This window comes from Myotis myotis, unplaced genomic scaffold (genome assembly GCF_014108235.1).
Source record: "Myotis myotis isolate mMyoMyo1 unplaced genomic scaffold, mMyoMyo1.p scaffold_m19_p_2, whole genome shotgun sequence".
Taxonomy (NCBI): Eukaryota; Metazoa; Chordata; class Mammalia; order Chiroptera; family Vespertilionidae; genus Myotis; species Myotis myotis.
In genome coordinates, this window is record NW_023416324.1 from 35,677,609 (window position 1) to 35,691,749 (window position 14,141).

Genomic DNA, 14,141 nt, shown 5'->3' on the forward strand with positions numbered 1-14,141 from the left:
AAGGGGCCTTGAAAATGGTCCCTTTGGGAGTGTGGGACGGCGGTGGAGCCAGGCCTACCCAGGCCCTGGGCCTCAGAGACACCCCTCTACACACAGGTCAGGAAGGGACCTACTATGCGCCTGGTTCCGTGCTTTACACACACTCTCATTTGATCCTCATAGCTTCCGGCAAAGGAGGGGTTTTGAGTCCATTTTACAGATGAAGAAACTTCAGCCCAGAGGGCGGAGGGGCTGACTCGAAGTCATACTGCTGTGCCAAGCGTAGGAGTGGCTAACAGCGGGGCTCTGGGCTGGACCTGCTGGGTTCAGCTTCCAGCCTCCTCCTCGCCAGTGGCAGCAGGACCCCTAACCTGTGTGTGCCTTAGTTTCCTTGTCCCAGGGCGGGAGAACGCCTGGATTCAGCTCTTAGGGTGCTGTAACGAGCAAGCGCTTAGAGTCGTGTCCGCCTCATCGCAAGTACTCAAGCAATGGTAGCTACTAGTGCTGTTACTGTTTTGTTACTGGAGCTCCTGGTAGCAGTGCTGGGGCCAATACCTGGGTGGGTGTGGCTGCAGAGCCCTTCCCATCCCACAGGTCACTGACTGGGGACCCCACTTCCTCTTGCCGGGCCCAAGGTTGTGGTTCCTGTCGGGCAGGTGGCCAAGGGCTGCTCTGTGTGGAAGCCAACCCCCATGTGGATTGAGGGGGGGAGGGGAAGGCCTCAAGAGGTGATAAAGGCTTTCTGCCATTTGGGCAGGTGGGGCCTTAAGCATTACATTTCAAAAATTGGTCTTGTTACCATAGCTACCCCCAAGTGTGTGAAGCAGGCCTTACTGACACCTCCACGCGTCTATGGCCATGGATAAATGATGACTGAACAGGTGGACAGAGTTGAGCACCACCCTGTTCTGCCTGCACCCAGGGCTACCTGGAGGAGGTGGCCAGTGCAATGAGCAGGGCCTGAAGGACACCGCGGATGAAGACGATGGGGTTCTTTCTGGTGATGAAGAAGTAGAGCAGGGGCAGGATGACGAGGCCATGGACCACCAGCCCGCACACTACAGTGACTGCATAGAAGCCCAGCTTTTTTCCGACAGTTGTGGGGTCATCCATCTCCAGGATCTTGCCGGCGATGAGGAACACAATGCCGAAGGGGAAGTACCTGTTGTGGGGGCAGGGCAGCCAGCTCAGTGCCAGGCAGGTGAGGGTCCCAGGCAGCCCTGGCACTGCATCACTGCCTGATCTTCCTGAGCCTGCCAGGGCCCCGTGAGGGTGAATGTAACTGAGTGCCAAGGTGCCCGGAACATGGCATTATTGATACCTCCACCCTCAACCAGCCCGGCCCTGCACCACCTCTCACAACCCTGCCTTCCTGCCCAGGCTTCTGAGGAGTATGCCTGCCCTCTGCGGGCCCATGTGTGAACCCAGCAATGCCACTCTCTGTGCATGCTCTGGGACAGGCCTCTGCACGTCCCCATCTAAACCATGTCTAAGGTCTGAGCTCTGAACCAAGGAGTGGCAGCTGGTTCTCACTTCCAGAGCTTCCTTCCTGCAAAAGCCGAGCTGATGAGCTCCATGTGATGGGGAAACTAGGCCAGGAGAGCACGCCAGGCTCAGCGCTGGGCGCTCCTGCAGCGGGCCTGACCGGGCCAGAGTGGCAGGCCCAGGGCTGGAACTAGGCCTGGTCAGGGCTGGGGAGCAGGAGAGCACGTGTGACTCTGGAGAACCCAGGCCAGGGCTCAGCCTCCTGGGCAGCTCACTCTTAGGAGAAGAAAGGATGGGACCATGGGGTCCCTCTGTCTGCCCAGGACAGGAGTGGAAGGGGTGAGGTAGGAGAGGACACCCCCATCCCAGTGAGGCTTACCACACAGCCACTGCCACAATCTTCATGACGGACTCATTGAGGCACTGGCAGAAGCTGACCAGGGGGGCCCCACTCTCACCCATGCGGCCCAGCATGATGCCTGCGGGGGCAGGGATACACGAGCAGATCACAGATCACACAGGCCAAGGCCACGGTGTGTGTGATGCCTGCACATGCTGACAGGCTGGGGGCAGGCAGGGACAGACCCCATGCACACATGACTCTCGCCCTTGGCTGACTTCCCAGCAGCCTCCACGCACCAGTGTTCCCCTCCTTCTCCTTGACCTTCACTCCTGGACCAGGCAGCAACCTCGCAACAGGGCTCTCATTCTTCCTTCTCTCTAATCCATTTTCTACACAGCAGCAGTGTCATCTTCTTAAGATAAGAATGCTCCCTGCCAAACACTGGCTTCCTTGATGACCTAGACGAGTGGTTCTCAACCTGTGGGTCACGACCCCTTTGGGGGTCGAACGACCCTTTCACAGGGGTCACCTAAGACCATCGGAAAACACATATACAATTACATATTGTATTTGTGATTAATCACTATGCTTTAATTATGTTCAATTTGTAACAATGAAATTGGGGGTCACCACAACATGAGGAACTGTATTAAAGGGTCGCGGCATTAGGAAGGTTGAGAACCACTGACCTAGACCATAACCTAGCTCCCTGTGCTCTGGCCCCACTTGACTTGAGTCCTGTTCGACCCAGATCTATACCCCCCACCTCCACATGGCCGTCCTCAGCATGCTCTGGCATCCCTGGCCTTCTTTACATTCCTAGAATCCATCAAGCTCTACACTGCCTCAGGACCTTTGCCATGTAGTTCTGATGCCTGAAACCCAGGTCCCCTGCTGGCTCTGTCCCTGCCCAAGTTATCCCTGCCCCTCATCACGGAAACATGCTGCCCAGGTCTCCACATGCCTCGGACACCCATCCCCACTCCCCAATTTATTTTTATCTGTCTCCTCTCTTTATGACCCCTTCATATCATTTATCACAACTTATAGCTGTTATTGTCCAGTTGCCCATTGTTTTCCCATTTCCTCCAATAGAAGACTAGCTCCATGAGGGCAAGAACTGTCTCTCAGCTGGCACGTGGTAGATGCTCAACAATAGCCTTTGAGTGAATGAATGAATGAAAAAGCTTTTTCCAAAGCCCCACTGGGGTTCTGGACTCTCCTCTACTTGGGAAGCGTTCATATGTGTCCTAGTCCACGGGGGGCTCCATGCAAGTGAGCAGTCAGGCCACTCACAACAGTGACGAGTGACTGCTCTCCCTCCTGTTGACACAGAAATGAAGAGCAAAACAGACTCTGTGCTGCCCTCAGGAAGCTGTGCTCAGAGAGGCTCACTGACGGACTCAGCCAGGGAGGGGCAGGGCAGGAATGTGAACCTGGCCCATGGGACTCCAGAGAGAGCTCTTTCCCTAACCAGGAAACCCTGAACCCACCCGTCCTCGGACCAGCTACCACTGGGATGAGCTGGGGGCTCTGCTGGCATGGGAGAGGCCCGAGTTGGAGGTGACACTGGCCTAGCCCTGCTCATCTGGCCTGTGGAAGCCTAAGTAAACTCAGACCCAGGTCCCCTGCTGGCTCTGTCCCTGCCCAAGGTATTCCTGCCCCTCATCAGCCTCCACTTAGATTTCCCTGGGGTCACCCATGGGCTCTGGTTGGCTGGGTGTTAGTGTGCATAGGCCCCAGGGTGGGTGTGGGCTTCCTCCAACAGTAAAGGTCAATGAGACCTTAGCATCAGCCAATCAGCCACATCCAACGCCAGGGAGAAGCTGGGGACGGAGCCTGGGTTGAGGGACCAAAGCAAGCCACGCTTGGAGCAGCTGTCTCTGAGTGTGAGCAGATGTGGGCACACATTGACATGAGCACTGCAGATGTGGGCACACATGGGCACAGACTGACTTGGGAACGCACACACACATATACACTTATCCATGGACAATTACTCATGGTCAGTAAACACTTTGTGGATTGAGTCAAAGGGTCTCAGGGGTTTCTTTTGCTCTGCGAATAGACGTCCTTTTAATATGTTTTTGCCCCTGAGGGAGGCAGTGCTGAGAGGAGGAAGAATGTTCAGGATTGGGGACTAATTGTCAGATGTTCTAAACTCACTTCCAAACACCATCTTGCCACACCCTTAAGTTACTAAGGTCCTGGCCCCTCTGTGTGCCTGGCATTTTGGCCAAGATGATAAGAGCTCTATTACTTATGATTGCCCATCCATCCACCCACGCATCCATCCATCCACTCACCCATCCATCCATCCACCCACCCACCCACCCACCCATCCATCCATCCATCTATTCACCTACCCATCCATCCACCCATCCATCCACCCACCCATCCATCCATCCACCCACCCACCCATCCATCCATCCATCTATTCACCTACCCATCCATCCACCCATCCATCCACCCATCCATCCATCCATCCACCCACCCACCCACCCACCCACACATCCATCTATTCACCTACCCATCCATCCACCCATCCATCCACCCACCCATCCATCCATCCACCCACCCACCCACCCACCCATCCATCTATCCACCTACCCATCCATCCATCCATCCATCCATCCATCCATCCATCCATCCACCCACCTACCCACCCATCCATCTCTCCAACAGGTTCTACTGAATGCCCGCTCCTGCGGGTCACTGTGATGGGCTGTGGGGATAAATGGAGGACAAGCCAGGCCTGTCTCTGCCTGCATGGAGCTTACAGCGGCTGCTGCACAGACATTAAACAATTACACCAGCAACTACATACCTGCAGTTGGGTCAAAGTTTAAGGAGTAACCCAGGGCACATGACCGTCTGGGGTGTTGGGAAGACTTTCCTGAGGATGTGATGCTTATAAAGAGACCATCCCTCCCTTTACCACCACCCTCAAGGATGAGAAAGGTGCAGGGGAGAGGAGGGGCAGGAGCAGGCAGGCTGAGGAAGTGGGAAGGGCCTCAGGGAGGGGTCTTCGGCAGCATGGAGCAGGGAGTGAGCGGGACCGGAGGAGTCTGAGGAGCCCGAGGCGGTCTGGGCCAGATCACTCCACGCTCCCAGGCCGCAGAGTGTTGGGTCCCTTTCCAGGTGGAGTGGAGAGCCACTGGAGGCCTTAAGCAGGGACTTAGTGACCCCGTGAGGGGGACACACCAGGACAGGGGACTCTTCAGGCAGTTTTTGCAGAAACCAGGTGAGAGATGATGGTGGCCTTGGACCAGGTGATGGCAATGGGCAGAGGGAAATGCAGGGATTGGAGACAGATTTCAGAGGCTGCCTGATGATGGGCTTTGGGTGTGGGCTGAGGGAGAGGTAAAAAATGACCCCGTATTTCTTGCTATGAACAACCAGAAGGATGGCAAGGCTTTTTACTTAAAAAGAAAACTGTGGAGAAATCAGGGAAGCAGCAGAGAACTCCCAGGCCCTTGGCTGGCGTGATGCCCATTTTAGAATAAGACTCATAATGACCCCTGGCATAACCTAGAAGGACAAGCTAGATTGTTCTGATGGGTTAGGAGCTGTCGCCCAAAAGGAAAAGGTTGTGTGTGTGTGGGGGGGTGGGGGGTGTGGGGGTGTGGGGGGGGTGGGAGGGTGGGAGTGGGGTTGGGTCACTGCAGGCAGGTACATCCTTGGGTTTGTGGGATCTCAAGCTTATAGTTTGGGACCCTCCTTATGAAAAAGAATACTTTTTTTTTTTTTAAGGTACAGGCCTCAGAAGGGGCCTGTGCAAGTTAAGCCTCACCAGCTTCAAGATAAGTAGCCTGTGGCTGGGGCCTTGGAGACCCAGAGAAGAGTTGCAAAGGGAAGGGTGTGGCCTGGGAGGCCAACTGTGGACCCGAGAAAAGGCACAGACATGTCTCAGGGGAGAGGCCGCCAGTGAGAAGCTCCTGAGGTTGGGGATGGGAGGAGGAATAAGGGCTTTAAGTACACAGTGATGGCTGGTCGTTTTAGACTTTTCCTGTTTTTATTGTAACTGCCTCCTCTCCTCCCCAGGATGTGCAGACAGACCTCAGTAAGAAGTTCAGGAACAGGAGGGGCCAGAGGCATGGTCTTCTTTGAGGGAGGGCCCACACCCCTGGAGGCAAACTAGGCGGGATGGAGAATTTCTCCTGAGGAACGCTGGCTCCAACGGGGGGGGGGGGGGGGGGGGGAGGGGGGTGGGGGGGGGGGGGTGGAGCCCGAGGCAGATAGGGGTAGGTGCAGGCAGGGGTAGGTGCAGGGAGGGCCCGGCTCCCTGGCACTGCTGGGTGGGGTGGGCAGCACATACCCATGGTGGCAGAGAACATGACGATGCCCAGCACATTCATGCCATCGCTGGTGCCAGGCTCTGACTTGTAGATGACCTCGGGTGGTGGGATCAGGTCCAGGGCAAAGTTCTGAATGTGAGAGCCATTCTCTTCCTGGACCTCATAGATGAAGATCCGCTGAGAAGGGGCCTCATCCGATGCCACTTTGGGGGACTTGACCACGGGCGTGGTCTTGGTGCGGTACTGGTGGGCGACACCCCAACCAGGAAGGAGTCAGGGCCAATGTTGTTATTAATATCGACAACAACAACAATAATAATATCTTGGAAGCACATTTGTATCCACTCATGAACTATTTGATTGACAATAACCCTGTGAGGTAGGCAGGACAGGGATTATTATCAATATTTTACCCAAAAGAAAATTGATTCCTTCATTCGTCTACACACTATCCAGCCACCCCTCTCTTCATCCCTTCTTCCCTCTTCTTCCTTCTAAGCGTCGTTACACCCTTCTGGGTCCCTCTCTAGCCGTCTATCTCTTCCTTTACCTGCCCAGGTGATTCTTCATTCACCCATCGATCCCTCCAGCCAGCCATCGTCCATCCACCTAACAGCCAGCCAGCTGTGCCTCCCACTGAGGGAAACCTGGACCTTCTCTAGGCAGACCTCATTTTACTAAACCTTGCTTATTGCGCTTCACAGATGTCTTGTTGCTGTTACAAATTGAAAGCAAGACCCTCCACCAGCAAAAAGATTACTTGTTTTATTGCAATGCTTGTGTTATTGTGGAGCTCTGGAACCTAACCTGCAGTAGCTCCGGGCACGCCTGTGTTTGAAAAGCTCAGCTTGCCTCAAGCCTTCTTGAGGAGATGAGGTCCCAGCTGGGAAGAACGGAGTCACTGAACTACCTACCTTTCCCCGCAGGGAATTCGGGGGAAAAGCAAGATGCACGCTGTATGGGCACTGCGATCCTAATTTTATTTTTAAAAATATATTTATTTAGGAAAAAAAAGATTAGAAGCATGCCAACTACTTCCACTATTGCTAGGTGCTGGAACTAGAGATGATTTTTATTTTCTGTGTTGTATTTTTTAGTATTAGGGAACATTACTACTGTTCTTATGGGGGGGGGGAGATTATTTTAAAAAGAAAGAGAAAACAGGCTTAGAAGCCAACTGGCCTAGGTTTACCTACTAGGCTACCCTTTCACTAGTGGTATAACCTTGGCAAACCCTTTAACCCTCTGAGCCCCTGCTTCCCCATTCAGAGAGGGGTGAGCCTACCTGGGGGCAGGCTGTTTTGAGGACCCCGTGAGGACAGTGTCAGCCCTGCCGTAAACCCGGTGGAGCAGCTCTCTGTGAAGTGGGGCTCCACCCTCACAGGCTTTCTTCATGCGAAGCTGGAACCCAGAGCAAGGTGTGGCTTCAGGAGCTCTAAGGGTCTAGCTCGCTCTCCTCCCCTCTAGCATCCTGCCCCCAGGAGATGGGGAGACTTGCTGGTAAACCTGTCACTACCCAGTGAGGCCCAGACTGGCCCTGCCTGCCACCCCTTCGTCCCCTGGGACCCACTCACCTGTTTGAATGTGGCCTCTACCAGGTTGGCCGGGAACATGTTCCTGGGAAGAGAGTCAGGGATTGAAGAATTCCAGAGCCTGGGACAGAAAGGCCCTTGGGATCATCTGAGCACCTCCCTCATAGTCAAGGCCCTCAGGACCCAGCCCCACCTCCCCTGCAGGCTCATCTTCTCCCACGACGGCCACCCCCAGGACTCAGCTCCAACACAACTGCATCCTCTAAACGCTGCATCCTTTCCAGCTCCAGTCCTCTGTTCACACGGTTCCTTCTGCCTGAAATGCCCTTCCTGCTTCTCTAACGCCCCCTCCCATCAATAGGAGGCCAGGCCTCCGACTGCTCCAGGTTGAGTCCGAGGCCCCTCCCCTGAGTCACCTGCTCTCTAGGACACAGCACCCACTGGCTCACATGTCCGCCTCCCCCCAGACTGGCTTCCTTGAAGGTGGCGTTGGTTGTTCATATCCTATCTGTGGTGCCCAACCCAGGACCTGGCACATAAGTGGGATCATTACTCTTAGTAATATTATTTTCATATCTTGTCCTACCAGATATGATAACATACTATAAAGACATAACTGTCAAAATGTTGAGAAACAGCGGTCAATAGAAAAATCAATGTAGGGGAACCTGTAGCTGGAAGCAGACCCTGGGCCATCTAAGTGTTTTATCGTTGACAAAAGCTGCTTCACAAATCAGTGAAGAAAAGAATTCATTATAGAGAGCTGTACAGACACCCAACTATTCAGAAAAATAAAAATCCGATTCTGATTTACACTGTGCAGATGGTTTAAAGAAATCAATAATTTAAAAAACACCACCATATCTCAGGATATGGAAGGACTCCATAAAAACAAAATGAGCAATAAAAATTAGCAGATGGTGCTATATTAAAATTACGGATGTCATAAGTACAATACGGTATTCCTGGATTGGGGCCTGGGACAGAAGGAAAGGGCGTTAGTGAAAAAACTGGTCAGATCCAAATAAGGTCTGTGATTCAGTTACTAGCTGTACTAATTTAATTCCAGTTGTGACGAATGCGCCAGTTATGTGAGTGGCTAACGTCAGGGAAGCTGGGAAGCTGGCTGAAGGCAGGTGGGAACTCTGGGCCATCTTTGCAACTTTTCTGAAAGCCTAAAGTTATGCCACAGTAAAAGGCTAATACAAGTAAGACTCTCTCTGAGACAGATGACAGCACAAATGAAATTCTAAAGCAAACGACAAACTGGGGGAACCATGTGACAAAGCGAGGTCCTCTGACATCTATAAAGACTCTTGACAGGGCCCATCCTTGTCCCTGAGCTCACTGTCTCCTCTCCCCAGAACGTCGGCTCCTGCAGGGCAGAGGTCTGTGTTTTGTTCATCGCAGTGTCCCCAGATCCTGGGAGACTGCCTGGCAGTAACCGGCACTCAGTAAATATTTGCTGCTGCATAAATAGATGGGCCACAGAAACATTAATCGGCAGTTCACTTCGCCAAGAAGAAACATAAGCAGCTTCAAACGCTTTTAAAAAATGTTCGGCTTCATCAATAAATTAAAGCTGGTAAAGACTTTTTAAAATGACAATAAGCAAGGCTGAGAAGTGTGGTGACATGGGCACCGTCCAGGGTTCTGGCAGCAACCTTGCTGTGAAGGAATTAGCAATCCATACCCAGGGGCTTAGCAGCATTACATCTTTGTCTTTATAAGCTGCTTCTGGGATCTGTTCTAAACCAGAGATCTAACAAAGATCCTTGTTCACATGCCTGCCCTTCCTGGAGCAGGCCAGTGCCTCACACTCACACTCACACTCACACTCACACTCACCGCCTCCTCCACCTGGGTTGCTCCTCCCACTCAATCTTCTTTTTCTTTTTTTAAAAATATATTATTTATTGATTCCAGGGAGGAAGAGAGAGGGAGAGAAAGATAGAAACATCAATGATGAGAGAGAATCATGGATCCGCTGCCTCCTGCATGCCCCCCACTGAGGATCAAGCCTGCAACCCCCACTCAATCTTCTCAGCAAATCTCTACTCCTCCAAAACTCAGCTCACGCATAAATGGAGTTATAGATGTAAATAAGAGTGTGATTATTTCTTAACTTTACACCCCAGCAGCCACTGTTGGAAAGCAGAAACTACCATTTTTTTGTTTGCATTGCTCCCGAAACGCAGGTTCAGTGTGAGCACATGGCCAGAGGAAAAGGGCTTAGAATGAGCTACCGAGGCAGAAACTGTGAGGATGGCTGTGGCTTTTCCCTCTGATTTCAGCTTCATCACAAGGGAGAAAAGAGGCAGAGTCAGGAACTGAGCTCTCAGAAGCTCGAGGCAGGCTTTTTTCCAGTGAATTATAAGCAGATTTCTGCCGTCAGAATTTCTGCCATCGTAGCTGCCTGCAGGGGCTTTTGACAGCAAGCAGACCCCAGCACGCGCTGGGCACACAGCCTGCCTGAGCGCCACGGTCCACCAGCCCCGGGTGCTCGCCACCAGATGGAGGATGCCCCCGCTGTGCTGACCGCTAATAGTCTGAGAGGCTCTCCCGGGTCCAGCTCCAGGAGGGTCCAGTGACTTCTGAGGTGGTTTCTCAGGTAGCTCAGAGGGAAGGCTGCTTCAGTCTGTGTAGAAACTAAGAACATCCGAAAGACCGTAAGAAACCTAATGAAACATACCTAGCATGTACGTTTCTTAACAACCTCCTTTAAAATGAGAATACTTCAGCATGTGTGCTGTGGCAGGGCTGGCTGGTTGCCTAGCCAGTCTCCACCTCTCTCCGGGCTTACTAACAGAAGCCCTGGGGTGTGGGGACCCGCGGGGCCCTGCCATCCCACCCTGGTTCCCAGCCTCTCTTGCTAAAGGTGTGGCCAATGAGATGCAAGCGGGAGTCACTGGGAGGCGTTCTCTGCAAAACTCTTGAAAAGGTGCCCACTCAGCCAGGACCTTTGGGTCCCTTCCTCCAGCTTTCTTCCCTCTGCCTGGGACGTGGACATGACAGCCGGAGCGTCAGCAGCCTTCTTGGACCATGAGACACACTGAGGCTGTAAGGCAAGTGCTAAGCACAGTTAAGCACACAGGTGGCGGGAACACCCGATGAGCGTGAGCTGCCCACCTCTGGGCTGCTTATTTGGGAGAAAGGGCAAGTCTTTACCTTACTCAAGCCTCTGCTGGTTTAAGGTTTTCTTCACTAGCAACCACAAGCAGTTCTTGACTAATGCGTATGCTCACACTGATTGTCAATGAATGTATCCTGCAGATTTTAATAAAGAACTTACTTTTGATGATTAAATGGGAAAATGTACGACTTTTGTTTTGCTTTTGAACACCCATGGGAAGCCTTCCTGTGTGTCCCAGGAGGCGTGCTCCTGGAGGCAGTTCCATAAAATGCAGACATGTCGGGCCTGGAGGGCATCAATGGCCTTGGCCATCAAGTACACACACTCTGTCGTGGACCTGCCTGCACATCTCTCGGGGCAAGTTCACCTCTTGACTCCTCTCCTCACTTACTGTTTAGAAGTTCCCACCGTATCAGTTTCAAGCTTCCCCTAACCCCATGTCCCCAACCCAGCCCCAAAGGTGGGACTTGTTCCTTTCCAAGCACAGCTCCTGGGACCTCCATCCAATCCCTGAGCGGGTAACGGGGAGATGCAAATAGAGCCAAATCATTACTTAATCTCTCTGGTGTTTTAATAAGATGGGCGGGGGAGGGGGGGTGCGGGGGGGGGGGGAGATGCTCTGATTAGGGTACTGCCTGGGCTCTCTCTCTGAGGCCGCCCTGTGAGCAGGCGTCCGTCTCGGAGCCCTGGGAGATGAATGCATGTCTTGGCGAGTCACCGAGGGACACAGCCGGTTGTGTTCCTCTGGAGTCATCTTTGAGAGACAGACACATATCTTCCCACCCCTGAAGCCCCCACATTTTCTGGATTTCTCATTTGTCACACCTGCCCCCAGTTCCCAGGTCCCTGCCCTGGTCATCGTGTTCTTGTTCAGTTTTCCACACATGGTGGGCGTCTGCTCTGGGTCAGAGCGAGAGCGAGGGGGCCCCTGGTGCCCCCCCTGCGGTGGCGTCCTCACTGCACACACAGCCTCTCCAGACGTCCGGGCTAGAAAGGGTCTCAGAGAGTGGCTGTCTAGTGAGCCCTTCTTTTTTTTCTTTTTCTTTTTTATTTTTTTTAAATTAAATCTTTATTGTTCAGATTATTACAGTTGTTCCTCTTTTTCCCCCCATAGCTCCCCTCCACCCGGTTCCCACCCCACTCTCCGCCCTCACCACCCCCCCCCCCCCCACTGTCCTCATCCATAGGTGCACAATTTTGGTCCAGTCTCTTCCCGCATCCCCCACACCCCTTTCCCCCCCAAGAATAGTCAGTCCACTCCCTTTCTATGCCCCTGATTCTATTATAATCACCAGTTTATTCTGCTCATCAGATTATTTGTTCACTTGATTTTTTGATTCACTTGTTGATAGATGTGTATTTGTTGTTCATAATTTGTATCTTTGCCTTTTTCTTCTTCTTCCTCTTCTTAAAGGATACCTTTCAGCATTTCATATAATCCTGGTTTGGTGGTGATGAACTCCTTTAGCTTTTCCTTATCTGTGAAGCTCTTTATCTGACCTTCAATTCTGAATGATAGCTTTGCTGGATAAAGTAATCTTGGTCGTAGGTTCTTGGTATTCATCACTTTGAATATTTCTTGCCACTCCCTTCTGGCCTGCAAAGTTTCTGTTGAGAAATCAGCTGACAGTCGTATGGGTACTCCCTTGTAGGTAATTGACTTTCTTTCTCTTGCTACTTCTAAGAGTCTCTCTTTGTCTTTTGCTCTTGGCATTTTAATTATGATGTGTCTTGGTGTGGTCCTCTTTGTTTGGGGTTCTCTGCACTTCCTGGACTTGTAAGTCTATTTCTTTCACCAGATAGGGGAAGTTTTCTGTCATTTTTTCTTCAAATAGGTTTTCAATATCTTGCTCTCTCTCTTCTTCTGGCACCCCTATAATTCGGATGTTGGTACGCTTGAAGCTGTCCCAGAGGCTCCTTACAGTATCTTCGTATTTTTGGATTCTTTTTTCATTTTGCTTTTCCGGTTGGGTGTTTTTTGCTTCTTCGTATTTCAAATCTTTGACTTGATTCTTGCGATCCTCTAGTCTGCTGTTGGAACTCTGCATAATATCCTTTATTTCAGTCAGTGTATGCTTAATTTCTAGTTGGTCCTTTTTCATAACCTCAAGGGTCTCACTAGATTTCTTGAGGGTCTCACTACATTTATCGGTGGTCTCACCAGACTTTTTGAGGGTCTTACTAAATTTATCGGCGGTTTCTAGAAAGTTCTTGAAAAACCTTAAAAGCGTGGTTTTGAACTCTATATCCAGTCATTTGCTTTCCTCCATTTCTGTCATTTGTGACCTGTTTCTTTGTCTCCGCATTTTTTATGCTTCCCTGTGTTGATAGAGTGGCTTTCTGTGCTAGTGTCCTTTAGGGCCCAGTGGCTCAGCTTCCCCAGTTACCTGAGGTGGACTCTCTTGGTGCTCCCCTTTGTGGGCTTTGTGCACAGTCTTGTTGTAGTTAAGCCTTGATTGTTGTAGGTATCACTGAGAGGAATTGACCTCCAGGCCAATTGGCTGTGAGAGTCAGCTATGTCTACAGTGGGAGAACTTCTGTGCTGAAGACACCCGTATGAGGCAAGACTTGCTTTAGTGGGGCTTTGGTGCTCACTGAGTCTGCCCCCTGAGTGTGTCCCTTATGGATCTGAGGAGTTGTAATCTGGATGGTCCCACTCTGACCACTGGGTACACTGGCTCTTGGATCTCTAAGGCGGTGCTAATTTACCCTCTGCCTGAGGCTACCCAGCAGGAGCTACGAAGAGATCTGCAGATTCCTCTTCCTTGTTTGGGGTTTGGAGGTGCCCAAATGAGGCCCAGCTGTGAAGCAATGCAAGCTGCTGTGGGGCCTTGGTCCTTCTCTTGGAAGTTCTAGGTCTGTCTGGCCCAGCTGCAGTTTGCTAGGTAATTTTCAGATTGTAAAGGGCCAGGGCATTCATATGCAAAAGCCTCTGCCGCAGCCTGGGTGGGGTGGGGTCTCGGGGAATCAAAGGGCAGAGCAAGCAGCTATGGCTGATCCTCAGCCCTGCCCTAAGGGGCCCTGCGTCTCAGTGTCCTGGTAATTGCTGCAAGCACCTTTGAGAGAAAGCCGCCCTCGAGTTCCAAGTTCTGCCTGCTGCCAGACAGTCCGGTTTCTCCCCGTATGAGTCTGGGTCCCCAGAGACTCACCCGGAACTGGAGTTCAGAGCAGTCGGGGGCTTGTGACTCCCTCCCAATTCAAAAAGACAGCCGTGTCCTCAGTTGCCAGCCCTTGCCGCATGCGCCTCCATACCTCTGCACTTCCGCACCTCCTCTGAGTCTCAGTGTGCTTTTCTCTTTCCTTCTAGTTGTAGAATTTCCACTCAGCCAGCCTTCCTGTGGTTCTGGATGATGTCTGTTTTGTCTTTTAGT

General features: G+C 52.0%; 1 protein-coding gene across 2 annotated transcripts in view; it reads right to left on the reverse strand.

The window, feature by feature from the left end:
• SLC1A7 (solute carrier family 1 member 7) overlaps positions 1–14,141 on the reverse strand; it is a 43,450-nt gene that overhangs the window by 3,474 nt on the left and 25,835 nt on the right. For both annotated transcript variants that reach the window (XM_036350423.1, XM_036350424.1), the window contains 4 exons: positions 7,680–7,722; positions 6,126–6,348; positions 1,844–1,943; positions 908–1,141 (listed from right to left, as the gene is read on the reverse strand). In XM_036350423.1, coding sequence (XP_036206316.1) covers positions 908–1,141; positions 1,844–1,943; positions 6,126–6,348; positions 7,680–7,722 — 600 coding nt within the window. The remainder of the gene's footprint in view (positions 1–907; positions 1,142–1,843; positions 1,944–6,125; positions 6,349–7,679; positions 7,723–14,141) is intronic.